This window comes from Anguilla anguilla, chromosome 9, assembly GCF_013347855.1.
Source record: "Anguilla anguilla isolate fAngAng1 chromosome 9, fAngAng1.pri, whole genome shotgun sequence".
NCBI lineage: Eukaryota > Metazoa > Chordata > Actinopteri > Anguilliformes > Anguillidae > Anguilla > Anguilla anguilla.
In genome coordinates, this window is record NC_049209.1 from 32,805,548 (window position 1) to 32,823,413 (window position 17,866).

Here is a 17,866-nt window from a genome sequence, read left to right on the forward strand (position 1 = left end):
CTATCAGAGACCTTTGGGATCACTTGGAAAGCCAACTGCAAGCTAGGCCTAATCACCCTATCAGTGCCCAACCTCACCAATGTTCTTCTGGTCGAACGGAAGCAAATCCTTACAGCAATGCTCCAATGCCAGCCGTGTATAGGTGTAACGCCGTCCCACGGAAACGAGAGTTCGAATCCACCCGCTGGCAAATAAATAATCGTTCGTAATTGATTCGTTCTTCACAGAAGTGTCTCGGATAACGCTTCTTCTTTTTTTAGGTTTGATATTAACCTGATATTTGTTCTCCACCTCCATTTTATTATGGAGAGGATCAGGAAATCTTTTCTGCCAAATCACTACATATAAAGTTATCAAAGTATTTACATCGGATCAATTATTGCAACAGTACAAATAGGATTACAACATTACATATTACAATTCTTAATAAACACATAAACAGCCAAGTATAAATGTAAAGCTATATTTGTATTTTCGTTCGTAACAGTATTAGCAGGGTTGATATGCACAAGCATGAAATGGGATTGGGGCTGGGACTGGAGCAGGCGGATTTACCGAGGCTGCAAGGTGACAACTGGCACACATGCAGTCGGACTCCCTGCAGTCGCGTGCTGCCGCGGCTGCTGGGTTTCCTGAAGCTCGAGCTCCTGGAGCTTGGGTGTTAAGAGAAGTACTGGCATTGGTCTGCTTTTGCCAAGTACTTCATGGGCCACTTCTGAAGCAGAAATTATATTTTTATATACAGTGAGCTCCATAACGTTAGGGACAAAGCCGTATTTTCTTTACTTGGTTCTGTACCTCATAATTTTAGATTTGTAATCAAACAATTTACATGTGGTTAAAGTGCAGCTATCAGCTCTCAGCTCTTATGAAAGATTATTTTAATACATTTTGATTTCACCCTGTAGAAATGACAGCACTCTCTATACATACATACAACCCCAATTCCAAAAAAGCCGAGACAGTGTGGAAAATGCTAATAAAAACAAAAAGGTGTGATAATGTTAAATATTGTACATTTTATTTACCCTGTACTATATTTAAAACACTACAACAGCACATTATTTGATGTTTTACCTTGTGAATTTAATTGTTTTTTGAAAATATACACTCATTTCAAATCTGTTGACTGCAACATGCTCCAAAAAAGTTGGGACAGTCGAGTGTTTACCACTACGTAACATTACCATTTCTTTTAATTACGCTTATTAAATTTGGGCAATATTTTTCAAGTCAAAGTTTAAAAATGACTGCTTTCTGTTTTATTTGCATTTCATTTACCGTCTCAACTTTTTTAGAATTGGGGATGTACATACATATCTTCAGGGTGCCATAATGTTCAGGACAAATGGATTCACATGCGTTTCTGATTAGTCAGGTGTGTTCAATTGCTTCTTCAGTACAATTATAAGGTATGCCAATGGAAGGAAGCCATTATGTGGCTGGGATATATGAAAAAACAGTCAGAGACATTGGCCAAACCTTAAGCTTACCAAAGTCAACCGCTTGCAACATCATTAAGAACGAGAGCACTGGTGAGCTCAGTAATCACAAAGGGCCTGGTAGGCCAAGGTGGACCTATACAGTTGATGACCAAAGAATTCTCGCTATAATGAAATAACATTAACTCTAAAACAGAGACCTGGACAGTAAAATTTGGGGAGGGTTTATATTTTCATGGGAACTGTACATCATGATGCTGTATAAATGGTAGGTTCTTTATGCCCTTGACCTTATGTTTTGCCATTTTGATGCACAACCTTGTGTAGCTCTATCACCCAGTATTATCAAATTCTCAACATGAAAATTATTATTGTTATTATAATGATTTTCCACTGATCTCCCTTTTTGTGTGCTGTCAATCCAGGGGATAGGGTGGGAGGGGTAGTTAATATGAATTGCATTACACAAATTCTGTATTGTCTGAAGGTGGAGGCAGCAATATTTGTACTGTGTCCTGTTCTATATTGAATAGTTAAACTGACTAATAATAATAATAATAATGGTAAGTATAGAAACATATAGATAGGAAAGAGTTTGTTAAGATGGCTGAATGACAGTACTGACAATGAACAATTCGAGTTGGCATTACTTATTGCCTTGACAGCAATAGTGCAATAAGTAATAATAATAAAAAAAAAAAATGTATGTCCAGACCGTGACGTGTTACACAAGGCACATGTAAAGGGGGCAATACCATTAATGATGATGATACCAGCAATAATATAGTGAGGGGGAAATGAAACATATTGTAAATTAAACCCTAATATGATTGCAGGGCCACGGTAATAATAGCTGATGTATTGAGACACAAACGTGCACGTATACAAGACTTACCGAAGCGTAGGTACCACAAAATAACCGCAAAACGCCTTATTTAATATTCGAATTTATTTGCTTATACGCCGTCGTTCATTCATTCGGGACGGAACAGCGCCGCGAAAAAATACGTGCGGCCGAAAATATATTGCATCCGTAGTGTTAAGAACTACCGTTGAGAACGAACGGTAAAAGTTAAGGGAAGTTAAGCATAACTATCCACGGCTCCCGCGCGGGAGGTTGCCGGTTCGAAACCGGGCGGAAACAAATTGTTTGTTTTCTTGACTCCTAAATTCTTAAATAAACAATGCAACCTTGATTTTTAAGCAAGTGCTCACATGATAACAAAATTTAAAATGTAAGACTTCTAGGGCCGTCTGGGTAGTGTAGAGGTTTAAGCACCGCCGCAGAGACCCAGGATCAATCCCCAGCAGCGGTACTTCTGGCTTGGTCAGACGTTCCTACGAACACAATTGGCAGTGTTTGCGGATGGGAAGCCGGTGAGGGTATGAGTCCTGATCGTTGACTACCGCATGTATTGGAGGAGGCATGTGGTAGTCTACACCCTCCCCAGACCAACAGAGAATAGCGCATCGACCAGGACTGTGATACACGCGGGGAATTGGTATAACGACTACATTGGGGAGAAAATGGGAGAAAAATGGCAAAAAAATGTAAGACTTCTTTCAGTCACCCTAAAAACCCTTCCTGCTCTTACACATTTATCATGCAGTTTCCATGTTAGGATGCAGTTTTCAAGAGTAAAGGAGACACCATATGCAATGTACAGAGGAAATTATCAGTAGTTTAACACCTGTTTTAACATCCAAACTAAAGGCATTACTCACATTCACATAACAGACACCCTATCATTCAATGTCCATAACAGTGGAGATGAACATGACATACCCTCATAAAGCCTGCTAAGAGCCCTCCTTCAAGCACTGTCAGTGTGCACACTAAATAGCCACACATCTGCTTTTCCCACAAAGCATTAAAGACACTGCACTTTTACGGTCACAAGTTAATCCCACCATTGTCAGGGCATATAATTTAACAAGGCTGAATATAATTTCAAAAAAATCACAATTAGAAGATTAAAAAAATTTCTATTTAAAAAATGCAATAGTTATGAAGTGTGCATGATGATAACATCAGCAAGATGGTACCTACCCACATTAATATGTCTCCCTGAGCAGCATCCCCTGCACATTTCTACTGATGCATCCATTTATAGATTTTGCTAGCTTGCAAGGGCCACTGTAGTTTTAGGTAGGTCGTTAATAAACCCAGCTCTACATGTCACCAAGGAAACAATGTACATAACTACTTATGTACCATTTTAGGTGTTATGCCCCTCCACCTCAGGTGGTGGCGCATGTTGCTTAGGCAGCGGTGTGTGTACCTTTTTATTACAGGTAATTGACAACACCTGTGGTGCCAGCGAAGGCCAGGATTTGCACTTTTAATTGGAGGCGACGCCCACCATCCCTGTCTGCTAATTGCCCTCCTGCAATCCATGTAGCAGTCCTGTCAGCGTCCTTGGACTTGGCTTTTCCTTTGTTCATTTTTTTCCTTTGAAGCATTGTTTGTTTAGTAGTTTTCGTTCATGCGCCGTTATGCAGCCCTTATTGGGGTAACAATTTCTACTGTGGTGTTCGTGCTGTATTTCATTTAAACATTAATTTGTTTTACGAACTTGGTGGCATGTTTTCTGTTTGTGGTAGGCTGCAAGTGCAATTTTGTCTTTAATATTGTGCTTGTTTTGTAATGGTTTCTGGTGTTTAGAGACTTTGTTGCGCTACATTTGTGTCTTAGTGACATTTATCTCTGCTATCCTTTCCATTGTGGTTTTTCAATAGTGTTTTGCTGGTGGTGTTTGCTGTTTGGTGCAGTTATTGCTGTGTGTGCGCCTTGTTGCACTTCAGTGTTCTGGTAGATAATGTTTAGCCCATTGCTTAGTTTTTGGTGTGCATTTCTGCACTTAAGTTATAGCAGGCCTTGGTGTGATTGCTTGTTTTTAGGTGAGAAATTTAGTTAATGAACTGCAGTGTTGCAGTGGAGGGTGATGTTCCCATGTGCCTTTTGTGTTGGCGTAAATGTGTTTTGGGGGGGGGGGGGGGCGGCTTATACTCTTTGGACACAACCTTCATTTTTGTGTACTTTCTGAGCCTTGCTCTCTTTGCTTTTGAGACTTGTCTCACTTTTTTCTGTCTGTCTCTGGACCTGTGCGGGTCTTCTGAGGACTTTTGGTTCCCTGTTCGGAGGAGCTGGAGACGCAGCGTCGGACAGGGTTCGGATTGTTCTCGGAGGTCCTGGACAGGAGTCTGCCTGGTGTTCTCTGGTCTGAGTCCCGTTCACTGCCTCGGAGGAGCTGGAGACGCAGCGCCGGGACGGGGTTCGGGTCCTCTTTCTGGGGTCCAGGTGGACTGCCTAGAGAAGACAGTGCCCTATTTGGTTGCGTCAGTAAGCCTTGTTTTGGCTTTGGTGGTGGACTTTTAATCGCTCTAAGCAGTGTAGTGCTCTGTTGTGATGTCATCTAAACTTGAGGACTTTGTTTCAAATCCCTCTGAGATACTACTTGAATAGTATACTAAAGGTCAATTACCAACTATTATTGCTGAGCATTATCAGATAGAAATTCCCAGTAAAGAATACAAAGAGAATGTTAAAATCATATGGAAAGCCATCTTACTTGATAGTGGAGTTCTTACTGCTAGACTCGGGTTGCCTCCCTCTAGTCCTGCCACCATTGAGCTGAAGGTGTTGACACTGAAACCTAAAGATGCTTAAATTATACTAAAGCTAAAGGAGCTAGCCTTCAAAGATGGAGGGTGAGATTGTGTGTGAAAGTTAGTGATGTGCCTTTGTCTCAGAACTTAATTTTTACCCAGAAGACTGATGTGGTGCTTGCACCTTTAATTGAAATTGCACATTCTAAGGAGTACTTTTTTCCGATGATGGTGTTATAATGATGTGGAGGCCAAGTAACAGTTCTAACGAATGATACACAGTTAGTCAAATAGTGATGCCTTCTGACTACTGGAATGAAATTTTGAGTATTGCCCATGAACATCTAGGGATTAACAAAATAGACGACTGTGCTCCTCCACCATGAAATATCATCCTGGGGTTGGAGTCCAACTACGTAAGTCTGGAAGACCTTTGTGGAGCAGTAGAAATAATTCACCTCACCACTGTCATACAAATGATTAATAGAGGAACCATCACCCATGTGCTGTATTTTTGGCTGGCCACAGGCAAGGCAGTTCCTTGTTCTTTTTTTATTTTTATTTTTTTTTGCCGAGGTTGCATTGTTGCCTGCCGTTTCTGCAAGATCTCTTGCACTGACTTCCCCACTGTGGCCTCAGTCACAGGGGCTCCCTGGGTATGGCTACCATATGATGTGACTGGAGCAGGTGGACTTACTAAGTCTGCAAGGTGATGACTGGGACAGTGACAGTCTGACTCCCTGAAGTCAGACGCAGCCACAGCTGCTGGGTCTCCTGCAGCTTCTCAGGACTGGTGTTTAATGAAGTACTGGCATTTGTCTGTTTAGCCAAGTACTTCACACCGTGAAATATGCTGCCTTGTGGTGGGGTGCAGGAGACTGTTGGGGTCAGAGCAGGTACTCTGCACCAGAGCAGCATAGTCTCTGTCCATAAGCTGCAGGAAATCCTTCACTCCCTTGTGCTTGGCCAGGAGTCCATCAATGGCTGCTCTCATGGGTGATGGCCACCTGTTGTGGTCCAAGACAATGACCAGCCCTCCTGTCTACTGGACCTGTGCGAGCAGCTCTGGGAGAGGCAGCTTGTGGCAGGGGAGGAGTGCTTTGCAGACTTTAAAGGAGATTAAAAGATTTTTCTTTGTAATAAACAAGTCAGGATCACTCACACAATAATAAAAGATCAACTTGTACAAAAGAGAAATACAGTGAAGAGTACATATTCATTATTAGGCTTTTGAGAAGGATCAGCTTTCTCAGCATATGAATACATATTTTTGATTGCATGCAGTAGTATTTGATTTACCTGTGTCCATTAAAGAGCGAATGTTGCTCTCTTCCCGTTTTGTGGACAGTTGTGGGTGGAACAAGGCTGTCTGTGGAGAGGACTGTGGTGAGGGCAGGGTCCTCGTTGTCTGGATGGGTCCAATTCAACAGACAGCTCACCACTCTCAAAGCTCTGATGTAAAATAGACAAAATGACAAGAAATGATTAAAGTCAGCAACTGTAAGCTGTAAGTGCTGAACAATGTTATTGGACTAATCTTATCTTCAAATGTGAGTGGGAAATTAAGCACTACAGGTGGTGCAGACAATGCCTGGGTGGAAGGCAGCTGTGTTTCCACAGGAGGAGGACTGTCTTTTGTGTTTTGTGTTTCTGCCAGTCCAAAGGAAATGGATGGCAGCCTGGCTCCAGGTACTGCAGTCCAAACCTCTCTCCTGTGTCCCTGCCAGTGATGTGCAGTGCTGGGTATTTAATTTGCCCCATAGCCTTCTTGGAAGCCTGGTTGAGCTCACATGCTAAAACAGGGTCAAACACTGCTTGCCAGCACCACTTCAGGCTGCTTCAAGTCCAGCAGCCTCTGTAAATTCCACCGCGCCACTTCAGGTAACCCCTGAGCCTGGAGCAGCTTGTTGGAGACCTGGTTACCAGTCACCCTGGTGAAAGTGGAAGCCCTCCTGTTGAAATGTGCCCCTGACAGGGATCCAGACTAGCACAGTGGCTCTTTCCCCCTTCACATAGTTGAGCTGCACAGTGCCCCTGTACCTAAAGAGGACCCCATCCTCCACCTCCGGGTCACTGAGACAGCCTCTCAAAATGTGGACTTGCTAAATCCTCCACACCCTCAGCATGGAGGGCTTGTACAGCAGGGTGCCATTAGGGTCCTTAGCCAGATGGAAATGGCGAGGGACATCCTCCACTCTCTGCACCAGCTCCCTCAGACACGGCACCTTCATCCTGCAGTGCTCCCTTACGTGCTGTTTGGTGGGTTCAGCAGGCACAATCCCACAGAATCAGTAGGCCTCTTTCAGCCTCTGCAGGTGCCCTGGTCCACAACAGTGAATGTCGCTGACAGGAACTTGCAGAATGTGCTGTAGAGTGGATGATGCTCAGGCACACTTCCCAGTCAACCTGCGCATGCAGTGAAACAAGTCCAGCCTGACAGCAATGTCCTGGTTGAACTTGCTCCGAGATGCGCAGGTGTTTATCAGGTTACCAGAGGTGGCCTGTACAATGATGGCATCGGTGGTTTGCCAGGAAACCCACTGAAGGTGCTCAAAGGGCTTGCGGGTCCGGGACTCAACAGAGCACAGCAGTCTCTACAAATGCAGAAAACAGAGACAAAAGGCAATTGTAATTGTTTTGTGTAGAAATGTATGGGTATATTCACAGCACAGATTTAAATAATCAGCCTACCAAAACAAAATTGTACTTCTGTTTCATAGTTAAAAGATTCTCACATTTTTTGATCATAATTATACCTTAAACTATAACAATTAATTCTTTGTTTATAAAGTAAGTTTAATTGAACAGTACATGTGACTAAATGTTATTCATACCTGTCCACCCACTGGTGCTTTGCCTTCTCCACTCCAGCAGCGCTGTAGCGGTTGGCCAGACCCTCATACATAGGCTCTAGCAACTTGTCACCCTGCAGCATCACCCAGGATAGGATCATCCAGTTCTCATTCATTATGGCATATGATGACATAGTGCCAGATGAGAAGGTGACTTTCCTAGCCATTCAGCATGTGTAGTCTGATCGGAAGGCCTGTTCAAACGTACTCTGGCGGACCTGGGTTAATGCCGCCTCCTGCCACTTGAACTCCTGTAGGAGGCAGTCTGTCAGGTTGTGAGAAGACAGACTCCATACCAGCCTTCTGCGTCTTCATACTGGCCAAAGGGTGCAGGAGGGTCCACTTGTTGTAGAAAGGCAGTGATGGTTGTCTGCTCATAAAGCCCTGCTTCTGCATCCCTGATGTTCTGTCCTGCCAGGAGGAGGCCAGGTTTGCATGCTCACATTTAAGGTGGAGAAACTCTGTCGTCATGGTTAGCCATGTCATTTGGGGACTTGCCGGTTCTTCTCAGCTCATCCATGACAGTCTTACAAATGGCCTTCTTGTGTGTGTGAGGAAGGCTGGGGGGGGGGGGGGGGGGGGGGGGGGGGGGGGGGGGGGGGGGGGGGGTTGTTGGTGAACATCCTTGGAAGTGCTTCCAGCCACTGGGGTATGTTACCACACCAGTAGCGCCAATAGACTTTGCAGGTAAGTCTGTACTGGCCACTGGTGCCGACCAGTCACGAGGTCTTCTGACACCTGCAGACAACCTGTGGAGAGGCACGGCCATACAGACATGGCAGGATGTAGTTGTTCCTGACTCTCCATGATGGCAGCTCTGGCTTCCAAAGGAAGAAGGGGTGGAGCTGGAAGTGTTTAGGAGACAGAAGCTTAGAGCTGGTCTCAATTACCTCAGGCTGAGGTGGATAACGCCACAGGGACACCATGTTCATGGGGTGGTGCGCTGGTCAGAGCCCTGACTATAGCCCCAAAGCTTCCAGCTCAGTATTCATCCAAATGCGCTGCTGGAGAGAGCTGTTCCATTGGCGGGCATCCTGGTTCTAGCTGTAGGCCGATGCTGGGTGGGCAGGCTGGGCAGAGAGGGCTGGAGGAGAGGGTGCAGGGTGGGTGAGGGGTTTGCCATGGTAGGATGTACTAGAGCTACATAACACAAAAAATGAAAACCATTTTTAAGCAATTTTGGCCACAGCTGATAAAATTAAATTAGTTACACATTAAAGACACATTAGACAGTAATACCTTCAGCCAATGCAGTTTCCTGCTCATCTGACAGACACAGAGGACCACCACAGCCAGTGAACCTTGGGAAAAGGGTGCAGAGGAACCAGTAATCAATAAGCAGATCCTAATATCAATTATTTATTACTGATACTTAAACAGCTTTTTGTTGAATGCTTACCAATACTGGGAGATGTGACAGTTTGCCTCTTCGGTGATGGAGGTGGTCATCTTACTCCAGGCTTGCTGCAACCTTAAGAGGGCAGAAAAAAAGGAATGTGAGTAGTTGGCAGTCTCTCTCTTCAGTAATTAAAAAAGTCATTAAAAAAGTTATAATAATATGGACAATAATTAGCCTGACAGATTTCATAGTGTGCTGTTTATTTTATGAATCATTATACCGTGTTCCTGTTCTTCTGTCCCAGGTGTTGGCGGAATGGATGGATCCAAGGCCAGCAGCTCTGGAGGAATTGGCAGTAGGATCTTTTCTGCCGTCAAAGCAGCTAAAAAAATAAAACATTAACATCAACATAACCTGAAGTGATGCTTTAATTAAATAGACAGGCTTGTATTTCTTTATGCATATTTACAGGCAGAAGCAGTCCCATGAGGATCGTCAGCTGGCCTGGAGAGTAGCAATGGGCTTTAGCTCACTTCTGTCAGTACATACAGTGTTACTCTATTCCTGTAAGTCTTGCCCTGAGAAAACACTGCATAAAGTACTGTAGCTTCGTTAATACTTTCTTTACCTGTATTTGACATTCAGACTAATTGTAGTAATTATTCAGAACAGCAGTTTTGAAAGCAGGTATAGCATGATTTAATTGTAGGCCAAAATTAAATATTGAATTAAAGATAATGGCACTAGCTCAAAGCAAGGCCTTTTCACATACATGTCTATCATTTTGTCCACATAGCAAATTACATGCCCCCTAGAAGCACCACTGGAACAAACATGTTGAACTTTGACTCTTATTTTTGACTCCACATCTCCCTATTCATAGGACACAGAAGGAAGCAGTTTTTCTAATCTGTGTAACAGGCATCAAAGGGGCTTGATGGTCACCCGGCAACCTTGCACAGAAATGACTGAAGCCTAACGTGCATTACAGCTCATGGAACACTACCAGACATCTTGTTACAAACGGTTAGTGAGCCTATTGCCTGGTAGTAGGCCTACACACGGCATTTGGTCAAAGTGACGTCAACGTAAGCCTTGATGATTTACTTACTTCAGGTGGTGCAAAATCCAGATGTTTTGATCATCAAGAGATAAAGTGGACATGCTTGAGGAGCCTTTCTGTACTCCAGACTGTGTAACAGCTGAAAATGTTTCACTCCAAATGTGTTGCAAAAATATTGGCTAGTATAGGAAGTGAGGAACTGGGAAATCTTCTAAACTGAAATTTGGCAAACATTTTGTCTGTAGGGTGCCTGAAATGTTGCATTTTTACAACACTCGGTCCTGCGGTGATTGTGTTACGTTGCAAGTGAGATACCGCACGCAAATGTGTGGATTCTTTCATTGCAGATTTGCTACGAGTGCCGCAAATGTCCTAGTTCTTTAAACAAAATTAGTATTACGTTCAACTAACTACAGAACTAGCCACTATTTCAGCTATTATTTTTCATTGTTGTTTAACCAGATTTTCATGTTAAGTATTTCTGTAGGCCTATGCTAGCAGTAAAAGACTTCACCTTTGTTCGCTGGATAGGCAATTTAGGTAACGTGATTACTCGCAAGTCAGCAGGCTCGTGTGGAAAGCTCACAGAGGCTTAAAGACATTAAATAGTCTATTTAATGCTGCGTTCGCGAACTTCGCGTGGTATCGGAAATAGTGTCCCGACTGGGAAAACCGGTTCGAGTGAGCCTCCAAGTCGCGTAACTACCAGCGAAAAACTCATGCCACATTACCCGGTTTACCCTTAAACAGATTTGGTGAACTTCGACCTTTCGGTCACGTTCTCCCGGGGAAAATGAACGGAAACATGACAGTGGTAAATGGTAAACATAAACGTTAGCCTACCTTCAATTTGTGAGTAATTTTGCTCACAAAATGGCTAAGGATATTATCGACCTCCATTTGTTAAAACCAGAATGTTTTAGTATATTCTGCTGGATAAGGAGTGGCTAAAAGAATGGGACGAAGAGAACCGGTAGGTTATTTTTCAATTCCAGAGAGCATTAAAAAGAAAAATATTTAGGGACATGACGGGACTCGGTTATCCTTGGCTAAGAGTTGGTCCACACTGTTGTTGCGCTCGCTGTCGTAGTTTTATTGGCCAACATCCAGATGGTCAGTGTGGTAGCCCAGAGAGAGTGAAGCAGAGACTTTCAGTCATTTCACATGGGGTTTCTGTAGTGTAGTGGTTATCACGCTGATACCATACCCTTTCATTGTCAAGCAAGTACTCACGCGATAACCTACTTTAGCTATAACACTATTAGTATAACTGACAATCCCCCAGCCATATTTAAAGTAAAAAATTGAAGACCCTTCTCTTCAGACTGCATCTGGGCTTCATTCACACCCTATCACTTAGGCTATAGCTTTTGTATTCAGTCTGGTTATTGTCGCATTTTCATGGTTTTACATTTTGTTTTTATGCAAAAAAGGATGACTAGTTACACATATATATTCTGTAAGCTTTCAGGGCTTGCATGTAGGTTCTTGGTTAACTTGCTTTAATTAAGTTACAATTACATTCACTTGTCTGACAATGTTATTAACCAAGCCAGGCCCTATTGCCAATTCAAATCAGGTGAAGTGCACATCATTTCTTGCATTGTAAGTTGCTCTGGAGGAGAAGACAGTTAAGCGAGATTCGAAGCAAGATTTAGTTGTTGTTCGGTCGAGTCTGGTCCCAACAGCGGAATACAGCTGAGGAATGAGACACTCCCAGACAGCTGTAAATAAAAGCACCTCAACTGCAGCCACTTCCTTCCCATTTCACAAGCAAATAAACATGACTTAAAATAGAATATTAAATTATGCGTCCACAAGTAATACCCATGACAGCTGTCAACTGGAGCGTATCGAGAAGACAGTCTTTATGTTTTAGAAGAAGTTTAATGTGAAGGCCTACCTAACGGGTTCTTTCACTGGTGACACGGATATGGATACTGCCTTGTTTTGAAAGGGAATTGATGCAGTTTTCCCCAAAGTAGAACAGTTGCAGTGTCGGATCCCATTACTACTCACAAAAACAGATTTTTTTTCAGCAGTAATTAATGTTGGTACCTCAGCCATTTTACATTTATGCAGATACCTTGTAATAATCTGAACCATAACCATTTTCTCTCTCTGACGCATGCACGCACACACATAGATGGGCATTTCAAAAGCATGCATACCCATGACCACAAAGCTTAACCTGGTTTAACTCTTTTCTTAAAGAAAGCTCACCCTACACCAGTGCCCATGACTGTGGGGGGATTGATTTCTATCTGGTCCAGAAAGAAGACTGCCCCCTACTGGACCAGAAGCACCAATTTCAGCAGCAGGGCTTCCTAATCTTATTGAGAAAGGGCCGGTTTGGGTGCAAGTTTTTGTTTTAGCCCAGCACTACAACACCCAAGTCAGCCAAATTAGTATGGTCTTCAATCAAGACCTTGATAAGTAGAATCAAGTGTCTTCGTGCTGGGCCGAAACAAAAGTCTGCAATATATTACGTAATATATTAGCAAAAGTGAACTATGTCAAGTGTATGTCTGTGATATAGCCATGAAACAATCACACTTAAATTATATTCTGGAAGAATCTGTAAACCATTAAATAATAGATTTTTCGACTCACCCAATTTAGCCATATACACTTTCAAAATTAATAACAATATTATAATTATGAAATACAATAACATGGGCAACAAAAAACAACAGATAACCTTTGTTCTATTGTCTATTTAGTGAATTTTCAATGCTCAGGCCAAACAAGTAAATCAAAGCACTAAAAAGACAGTGGCATTTTTATTTGTAAATTAAAATCACAAAGTAGCTACACAATAATAATTAAAAATAAAACATAACAATTACAGTCTGATTGTACAGTCCATTGATATTATTACTATTCTTACTGTTATTGTGGTCATTATATTTTAATACAGGGCCACTGAAAACACAAACTGGCAGTGTGGTGTGTTGGGCGACTGAGCAGGGAGGAGTTGTCACAGGAGAGTGGGAGGAGCCATAAATTCTCATCCAGATGGGCGGAGCCACTCTCACAACAGTCACATTAGGGCATGAGGTTCCAGCCCAAATACTCTGTTCCACTCCGTTCTTCAGTTCCGTAAGTGAACTCTGCTCCCATAACACAGTAAAGTCCCCAAGCCCACATTACAAACAATCGCAAACACTGTTCCGAAAACAATTTCCTCCCCCCGCTCAGAAAATCCTGAGCCGGGGTAGCCGTACCTCTTATTGCATTGTTAAAAAGTGCAGAAACTGCACACCTCCAGTCATGGTCAATAATTTATGACAGTCAGAAACTAAACCAAAAACTAAAAAATAAAATAAAGAATTTGCACATTTACAGACAATCAGCTGAAGTGAAAGCAAGAGCTGTGTGTCAGAGTGTGTGTATGCATTTATGTGTGCATGATAAAGTGTGTGCGTGAGAGTTGGTTGATGCAACTATGCGCCTGAATGCTGTCCAACTGTTGATACACAAATTACTTAGGGGGTTCAAAACACAGCCTCTTGAATATCAGGTTAGGCCAGTACCTTAAAAAAAATCCACAACACCTAACCCCTCCTTCAAACCCCCACTATTTATGAAGAAGCTTGCAATACAGACACAGGGAAATGAGGTCTAGACATGTGTAAACCAAAGAAACCACCACGATGAGGACAATGCAGTGCATTTCAGCTTCAGCCAGTAGATTACGTTCTAAAGCTTCCTTTCTTCAGACGACTATTTTGTCAAGCACCCAAAAAAAAGTCTGCACTATCAGGGGAAGAGGATACCAGAAGGCCCAAAAGGCTGGAAGATCTGACTCAACTTCACACAGCAATTATTTCGGTAATAGAGCAAAGAGAAACTTAACTTCCAGATATTTTAAGCTGAATACTTATTTTCAATACAATTAAATGTGAAATGTTTTTATATACCTCAATCCGACCCTCGCCCCCCTTTAAAAACGGAAAGCGTTCCACTTTTAAGAACCCAGAAACAAACTCGAAGCTTAATGATCAACCCGTTGATAGAGTAATCCTAATTACACTTAAAACTCTTCTGTTTTTCAGTGCATCTGTGGCAAACACAGACCGACTTCACTTAACAACGGTAACAATCAGGCAAAGTGGTGGTGAAATATTGATGTGGAAAACTTTGTTGCTTAGCTGAGATGGCAGCCCATTTCCAATAAGCCCTTCAAAGGGCATGGGTTCAATACAGTCTTAAAACTGGGCCCGTTCCAATGAGACCTTAAAATGTCATTTCCTTGCTCCATGTACACAGAACAACACAGGGACTTTATTATTCTGCACATTTGGATGTGAGGTGAGACCCGCTGCCACACGTACCGCCATGTCTGGGCGGGGCCTCCTCTGGACCCGAACCAGGAAGTAACATTTTACATTTACAGCATTCCCGTAGGAGGGGATCTATGTTTTTTTTTTTTCCATTGGGTGAAAATCATTGTTCTCTGTCATCAAGTTATGTTTATTTATGTACTTATTCATTCCATCATTCATTCATTGCATGATAAAATGAATAGAAATGACTGGTCATGGAAAACTGAAACCTGTGGTTGGAAGTCTGTCTGCTGCACCTGCATGGAAAAGCTCTCCATCTGTCACTCTCTCATGACCATGTCTTCAGCATTAAAACAACCTGCAGATTGGAGATGCTTTGAACAGGCAGGCAATCTCTCATCTCTAAAGCTCTACAAAGATGCACTGGCACTTAATCAACAGATCCTTTCCATGTTACAAGCCCAAATCTTCTCTGCTGCTTCCCTGCATTTCGTTTTTGTCATCTTTTCTTTTTTCTTTTATTTTAGGGTGCCTTATTATTTTAAAAAAAAGTTTTTTAATGCTTGTCATGACAAAAATGCATTATTAGTTTATTTATTACTGTAGACACTAAGCCACTGACAGCACTGCATGTATGGCATTCCTGGACAGATTCTGTCATTCGGAGAGAGTTGGAGATGAGGGCCAATTTTGCCTCAGGGAAAAAACAAACCAAAAACATGCATCTTGTGTAATATCTGGCTTCTGCAGTATCACTATGGCAACCTGTCAGGGGAGATAAATCTGATGGACACAGTGTTACACCTGGCCATGTGGGGAGTGGGGGGTAGGGTTACCTGCATCAGTTCATCTTTAGGGACTCACTGAGGAGTAGAAAATGAGTCTTTTCTTGGTAAAAACAAACACTGTTTTGTGACACAATTAGAAAATACTTTAACTCTTATGTCTAGCAATACGTTGACTACAGATGAATGAATGCGCTGACTCACTTGCCAAATTATAATACTAACATTAAAAATACTGTAAATTAATACAGCTGAACCTTAATTTGTAGCCCACCAACAATTGTACCTGGTCCTGCTTATTTTAGGATGCAAGTAATTCAAAAAAAAAAAAAACAATCATGATAAAGATTTGTTCAATATAAATCAACTATGCAGACACTGAAATGCAACCGGCATCATGGTAAAAAAGCAAAAGAAAAAAAAAAAACAGTGGGTTTCTTCAATAAACCAAGACCAACTTTAGAACGATATACCACTTTAGAACTGAGCACTTCTTTACTGAGTACTATGGCGCTGGGTAGAAATAGACAAGATGTTTTTCTGGGTGAGGGAATTATGCTCCACACCTTAAATCCTCTGGGGCAATATGCAAGAAAACTGAAAAACTTGGCAATACTGGCAAAACAAACAAACAATGCATCTTGACATGGTGACACACAGTATCGTACGCCTCCCCGATTTCAAAACTAAGGAGCATCAGCATCAACTTTCTGTCAGTATCGCTCAAACAGCTTGACAGGTAGAGTGCGCGCTGCACTTACTAAACAGTTCCAAAAAGTTCCATGTTTCATAGACGTTACAGTAGGCATTGTCGCAAGCGGTCCTGACCAATCAGGAATCTGCTGCTGCTGCTCTGGGCCATTCTGATGAAACCAATAAAGAAGCAATGACTAAACTAAAATTTGAGGAGAAGCCAGTTTGGAAAAGTAAACCGCTTGTCTGACTTCAGTCGCCCACATGGATTTTAAATAAGGAGGAACACTTAGGTCCCCCTTCACCCTGATCGCTGCCTTCTCCTGCACTCGAGAGTTATGAAGAAACGTCATTGACACGGACCAATTTGGGGTGGCCAGTTGTACATACAAGAGGTCGTTCTTCTATTTAAACGACTCGCGCTAAAAAGAAAACACTAAACATCGGTCTACTGCAGAGAAATAATGATGGGGATCCGAGACCAGAATCACGCGCTGCTACTTTAAGGCTTTGGAATAACGAGAATGAAATTCCAACACTGCTTGTTTTATTTCCGAAATGTTCAAGTTTATGTTTGCCTTCACTCCGAAACGCGGCTCATCGGTGCGTTAATACAAGAGGCTGCGGTGCAGAAAACACTGCGGGGTTATCTGCAATACTAAGCACGCGCCTCATTTCTCACAGCTAGCTGGAAGTGGGATGGTCTCTCTGCTGTATTGCCGTTTATTGATCTTCTCGCTCTCAAGACTTGCATCTGCACGTTTCACGCTTTTGTTTTCAGTCTAAACCTCATCCCCTGCCAAGTGTCGACATTGTGCTATTGTTGCAAGACGTTTTTCTGTTTGTTAGTCCGTTTAAATTAGTCCAAAAAAAAATTGTTAGCCAACAGATTTCATACCTTAGCTTTCCTAATACTCTGAGGTGTCCTCACCTTCAAAAGGCAGCAAAAAAAAAATGGTTCCAAATAAAATGTTTCAAAAAATCGTCCTCATTGTTAAAAACAATCATCCTCATTAGTCTGGAAGAACATTCCACCCTGGTTCTTAAAACTGTTAACAGCTAGTGTACTTCATAACTGGCACAAGCAGAGGAAAACCAATCCCAAAGCAAAGGGTGTGTATGTGCCGGTGTGGATTGACATTCCAACACTGGTGTAGATTTGGGGCAGGGGAAGGAGAGGGCTGCATCATTAAATTTGGACAGAAAATAAACCTTTATCTCAATCCCCCAGCCCCCGCTGTCCAGTGCACATTGTGCAGTGTCTCTGCCCCCCTCCCCCTCCTCCACTGGGGGCGTGCAACAGTCTTTCTCAGTAAATGAGTCTCTGGCTTGCAGCCTCGCTGTTTGCTTCCCGTCCCCATCTATCCATCCCAGGCCCCTAGCTGAGGAAAGGTCAATGGGTGCCTCCGATTGGCCGAGGGAAGATCTCTGGGTGCCTCTGATTGGCTGTGGGCAGAGAGGGGGGAGGGACGGGCTCCTGTCCATCAGTCTTCTCATCTCCTGGTTGGGTGTGGCGATGGTCGGTCGCCTCCCCCCCCCCCCCCCCCCCCCGGCTCCTGCTACCTGGAGCTGAGCAGCTCCTCCCTCAGCCAGCTGGGTAGCGGCTGGCCAATCCTGTACAGCAGCTTGGACAGCTCAATGTTATGGTCCCGGTAGTGCTCCTTCAGGAAGGCTCGAGACTGCGGGACCAGGGAAAGACCAGAGAGGAGTAAGGAGAGAGAGAGGCTGTGTGTGTGTGTGTGTGTGTGTGTGTGTGTGTGTGTGTGTGTGTGTGGATGCGTGTGTGTGTGTGTG

The 17,866-nt window shown here is 43.0% G+C and overlaps 1 protein-coding gene across 2 annotated transcripts in view; it reads right to left on the minus strand.

Annotated features, from left to right (window-relative positions):
- Positions 1-13,069: 13,069 nt before the first annotated feature.
- The window catches only part of LOC118236021 (bifunctional heparan sulfate N-deacetylase/N-sulfotransferase 1-like), an 85,582-nt gene continuing 80,785 nt past the window's right edge, over positions 13,070-17,866 (minus strand). The window contains exon 16 of one of the 2 annotated variants that reach the window (XM_035434015.1): positions 13,070-17,751. In XM_035434015.1, coding sequence (XP_035289906.1) covers positions 17,632-17,751 — 120 coding nt within the window. In that variant the 3' untranslated portion in view covers positions 13,070-17,631. The remainder of the gene's footprint in view (positions 17,752-17,866) is intronic. The other variant, XM_035434016.1, reaches the window with a different exon arrangement.